Raw genomic sequence first — 5,184 nt, 5'->3', positions numbered from 1 at the left:
TCATAATATCATTTTCTAATTTTTTTTTCCCTTCCATTTAGCTTAAAGTTGGATCTATTATAGAAGAATAATATCATAACTAAGAGCCCGTGAAGAAAAATTAAAACATCGCTATTCGATAATCATACACAAATGCGTAAAGAGGTAAAAATGTCAGATAAAAAGTGGAAGATATCATAAGTCAACTAAAATATATAATAACGTATACACAGAGTAGTTACTAGTCTCGACCCACGAAAAAGGCTAGCTAGAATAATATAACATTAAGAAAATACATAACATAAACATATCTCTCCAATAAAAGCCTCTAAGAGGAATTAAAGTTATACAACAATACATTTTCAAAGGGGAGAGATTGATCTATAAAACCAAAATACATCTTAAAGGAATCTTTTTTGCTTCTTCATAAGAAATCCCGCACTCTCAGCGAGATATGTCATACCCTGCACCTGAAAAATAGAAAATATACGACAGGTGAAAACCCGAAGATTTCCAATAAGGTAATAGAATAGATTCAAATTAAGTTAGATAATATAAGTTTTTAAGTTAGATATATTAGTTATTAGTCATATAAATATGTATAACTAATTCCTACTAGTTATATGAACTATGCGTAACATTTATTTGTGTGGAGACACTACAAATTTGTTATGAAATGAGTTATTATGATATAACATTTTTCACTTGTGTTAATAAAAAAACCAAAAGGGTTGAGAGTTACAAGTATTAAATTTTGACGCCAGAAAAGAAAAAAATTATGTGTAACCACGCATTATTAATCCAATCGTTATATGTAAGCAACAATAATGGAGAATAACATACATAATTATAACTTTCCAGTAATGTTAATAGCAATAAAGTGATGTTGTGATTTGTTTAACCTTTTGTCAAGCACTATATATTTTTGCCACTTTCTCTTATTTTTTGGTATTCCATTAACTTAATATATTGAGGAAATACCGAATTTTAAGAGAATAATGGAACTGCTGGAGAAAGTAATTGTTTATCCCGAGCAATCCACTCTCAATAAGCGAGTTTTCTTGTCCAATATTGACTTATGTCTTGTTGTTTACCAAGATAATATCTTCTTCTTTGATCCTCCAAGTAGCGAAATGAGTTTTTCTAAAATTTTCAACAAATTATGCAATGCATTTGGTAAATTGCTTGTGCATTATGATTTTATGGCTGGTCGACTTGTGCAAAGTTTGGAGGACAGTCATCGGTTTGAAATAGACTGTAATGATGCTGGTATTGTGGTTATTGCTGCAAGAATTGATAGAAAGTTGAGTGAATTTGGTAATATTTTTGCACCTAATCAAAATTTAGAGAAATTTGCTATGTTCCAGGAAGAAGAAATTGACTTGAAAGAGAAACCCCTTTTATCGGTACAGGTTGGTCAATTAATGCTTCCTTAAGTGCAACATAACTAACACTTAAATTTGATTTTAATTCATTTTATATTTGTAGTTACAGAATATTTGTATCAACGTTTAGAAAAACATAAGTAGTAACTTAGTATAGATATTGTAATTAAAAATTTTCTTTCAATTAGCAAGCCAGGTCTTGCAAATTTGACTATAAATACAAATTGAAGGATAACAATCCGTGAAAACTCAATTACAAACATTTTCAAATACATAAGACATAATTATAATATAATATTTTAAGCTATAATAATTGTTTACAAATTTTGGAAATATTCAAAAAAAATTATTATTAATTATAAACATGTGTAATCTAATTGTATTGTTTTATTAAATATTTTTCCTTAGCATGAATTTTTTTTCTTAATTTTATTGAAACTAAATCGTAGGAGTGATTTAGATTCTATGTATATAAAAATTTAGTAAAAACGAAATCAATTGGTCTGATTTTATGGAATTTGATTTTTAAAAATTTCTTAAATACAAATTAGAGAACGAGATTTGTGTACATAATTAGAATTCTATTATTTGTTTCTTCTAAAATAAAATGTCTGATTTTTTTAGCTATCAACACTGATCTGTTTAGTCAAAATTGTGATAATTACACATGATGATCCCATATTATTATAATTAATTTCTGTTCATGTTTATTTGTTTGTTATTATTATAAAAATAAATATTTCATTATTTCTCACAGCTGACACAATTTGCTTGCAAAAGTTTGGCACTAACTGCTCACTACAACCATTGTACACTAGACGGTTTAGCAGTAAGAGATTTTGGGGCAAACTTGGCTGCATTAACACGTGGTGATCCCCTAATCGTAGTTCCTTTTGCAGATAGGACATTGCTAAGAGCAAGAAACCCACCAAAGATTAGTTATCCACATTTTGAGTATGGAAAAGCTACAAACATTGAAAACTTGTTTAGTGTTCGTGGAATAAGTGGTGGCATTAGTGTAAGACAAAATGTGACACAAAACCAAATTCAGATTCTTTATTTGTCTCCACAGCAAATTGCCAGCTTTAAAATGAAAGCTATTAACGATTGTAACTTAAAGAACGTGACTACTTTTCATGTTGTTGCCGGTAAAATATGGAAGGCGAGAACTATTGCAACAAAGATGTTAGATGATAAAGTGACGGCAATGTTATTTCCTGTGGATGTTAGGAAAAGAGTTTCTCCAGAACTTCCATACGGCTTTGCAGGTAAGGATGAAATACATATGAGAATATTTTTAACAAAAAAATGTTGTGTATATAAAAAATAATCATTATATAAAATTTACCAAACCAACCATTAAGTTTACAAAAATGTGATTTTTGAAATTTGAGCATTTATATAGGTACTCTCATGGAAAATAGATTCTCTCAATTGTTGTAAATTGTGATTTCGCACCATATGCATTTTAAGTAGAACTAAAAGAAAACATAGGAGAGAACATGTTTAATCATAAAAGATCACATTTGACAATATCAATTGAAAGAAAAATAAGTGTCTCATATTCCATCTTTTAATCTTTTCTTTTTGCTTTTTATTCTAGCTAAAAACTAACCAAAAAAATACATCTTTACTTTTTTTCCCTCTCATATTTTCTACTGAAACTTCTTACATTTAAAAGACAAAAAAAGTACAACAAAATAAAATTTGCCACTACTTGATGTAAATTATTTTCAAAACATCACATAAAAGTAACTTATTTATAAAGAGTAAATAACCCAATCTAACTTGTGTTTAATTTTGTAAATGTTGTTGTACTTTTTTATTACAGGCAATGCTTTGGTTCCTGGATTTGCAAGAGCAACTGTGAAGGAGCTCACAGAATTAGAGGATGCTTATCATATCAGAAAAGTACAAGAAGGAATTGAAAGATTGGATGACGAGTATATTAAGTCAAGCATAGATTGGTTAGAATTGAACAAAGGAGTACCTTGTAGGGAAGATAGTTTCTCATTGGTTTCAGGGTTGAGATTGGGGCTTGAGGACCAACATTTTGCATGGGGTAAATTAAAATGTTCAACACCACTTACTGTTAAGCCAGGTCTAGTCATGCTATTACCAGCAGCACCAGGTGATGGAGGTCTTAATGTCTGTCTGGATTTACCAGAAGATCAAATGTACATATTTCGTAGGATAATGCTAGAATTCTAAAATCAGAGGCACAATAGAAATCAGTCTAGATCTCTCTCTTAGAAGACGGAACCCCTGGAAGACATCATTCTAGTTAGCACTACAGCTAATAATAGTATTTGAGCTCAAGTGTCCTAAAAACTAAATAAATTGAAGAGGGGAAATATGTATCCCAATGAAGTCAGATGTTTCTGTATGCTTATGACAGTTCAAAATATGTAACCCCAATTGCAAATAGGCACTTAGTAACTGGCATACAGTAGTCTTCCCCTCCATCCGTTTCACCAACAAGCAATACAGGTTCACGTAATTGAAAGCAGCGCTCCACAAGGAAGAACAAGAAAGATTCTATGAAGAAGTGCATATTCAAGATCTAAGGTTTCTTCCATTACATCCAAAAAGTCAACCCAAGAAATGAGATTTCTCACAATAAGCCTTCTGCTAGGATGTAATTTGTTAAACCACTTAAAAGAAAAGTTATGTAACGAATACAAGCTAAATAACACTATATATAAGTATGATATGATGGAAATGATTGGAGAAAAAAAGGCATAAACACCATTAACAAAATTAACTGATATATCAAGATAATATACCTCAAAAAACTTATCATAGCATTAACAACTTTCAGGAGCCTTTCACGATAATCTTCCTTTACGTTTCCCACATTTTTAAGCTTGGAAATTCTGTAAATAAATCAAATAAATCAAATATTAAATATCTGCATATCTAAATTTGTATCTTGTAACAGTAAAGGCTTAGAGAGGTACCTTCTCATCGCAATGCCTTCAAGCTCATTTAGTAAAGGCTTAGAGAGGTATCTTTTATTTTCACAAAATTCTAAAAATAGAAAATACAGAAAATGAAAACAAAAACCAAACACACCTAATTTTCTTTGCAGGGAATAGAAAAACAGTTATCATCAATCTTATATAAAGAAAAAGGCGGTGCCACTTGATACATCATAAGTCTAAAATGAAGTTAAAAACAGAATATCAATATGAGTTAACTTACTAGCGTCCTTTTTTGGCTCCAACACATTATTCAGTCTCTCAAGTACACTATCATCAGCCAAAGATATCTCATCAACAAGAAAGAGATCACCCCCTCTCATTACTTTTACAAGGGGACCATCTTGCCATTCAAATATGCTCTGCCACTTCTTGTGCAAGACATCGAACTCAAACTTTAACTGCTGAAAAGCACAAAGATCATCCCTGCTGACATCATGAATATGAATTTGACCTTCTTTATATTTCCTTTTCATTCCATTAAGCATATCAAGGGTTGAGGCAGCTTGCTCTATGTCAGAAGAAACTAACCATAGAAGAGAACAAGAAATCAATATATTTGCTACAAATGACTTGGATTAAGAAAAATGGGTACATAAAATAAAACTATTGCAGAAAACAATGTGAATACAGCAAAACTAGGTCTCAGGTCTCTTACTAAATAATTAAAACAAAACTTTGAAATTTATCATCTGAGCCAAGTGGTTAACAATAACAGAAAAATAGCACTCACGGGCTCTTCAAGAAAGTATCTAAATCTCTCTAGCTTCTTCAGTTGTTCAACGATCTCTTTATAGTTAGAAATCAGTCTAGATCTCTCTCTTAGAGGACGGAATCCC

General features: G+C 30.7%; 1 protein-coding gene across 1 annotated transcript; it reads left to right on the top strand.

Moving 5' to 3' along the window:
* Positions 1-977: 977 nt before the first annotated feature.
* On the top strand, positions 978-3,575 carry LOC130934369 (acyltransferase GLAUCE-like). The gene is made up of 3 exons (XM_057863946.1): positions 978-1,391; positions 2,122-2,632; positions 3,196-3,575. Exons 1-3 carry the CDS (start codon positions 978-980, stop codon positions 3,573-3,575), a joined length of 1,305 nt encoding a protein of 434 aa, XP_057719929.1.
* Positions 3,576-5,184: the final 1,609 nt, after the last annotated feature.

This window comes from Arachis stenosperma, chromosome 6 (genome assembly GCF_014773155.1).
Source record: "Arachis stenosperma cultivar V10309 chromosome 6, arast.V10309.gnm1.PFL2, whole genome shotgun sequence".
NCBI lineage: Eukaryota > Viridiplantae > Streptophyta > Magnoliopsida > Fabales > Fabaceae > Arachis > Arachis stenosperma.
Note: the sequence above shows the minus strand (reverse complement) of the source record. Positions and strands in the feature narration are given on the sequence as shown.

Excerpts from the sequence above, each read along its gene's own strand:
- LOC130934369 (XM_057863946.1), top strand. The coding sequence starts at position 978 with ATGGAACTGCTGGAGAAAGTAATTGTTTATCCCGAGCAATCCACTCTC. Across the intron at positions 1,392-2,121 it reads AACCCCTTTTATCGGTACAG|CTGACACAATTTGCTTGCAA; the intron begins GTTGGTCAATTA and ends TATTTCTCACAG. Across the intron at positions 2,633-3,195 it reads ACTTCCATACGGCTTTGCAG|GCAATGCTTTGGTTCCTGGA; the intron begins GTAAGGATGAAA and ends TTTTTATTACAG.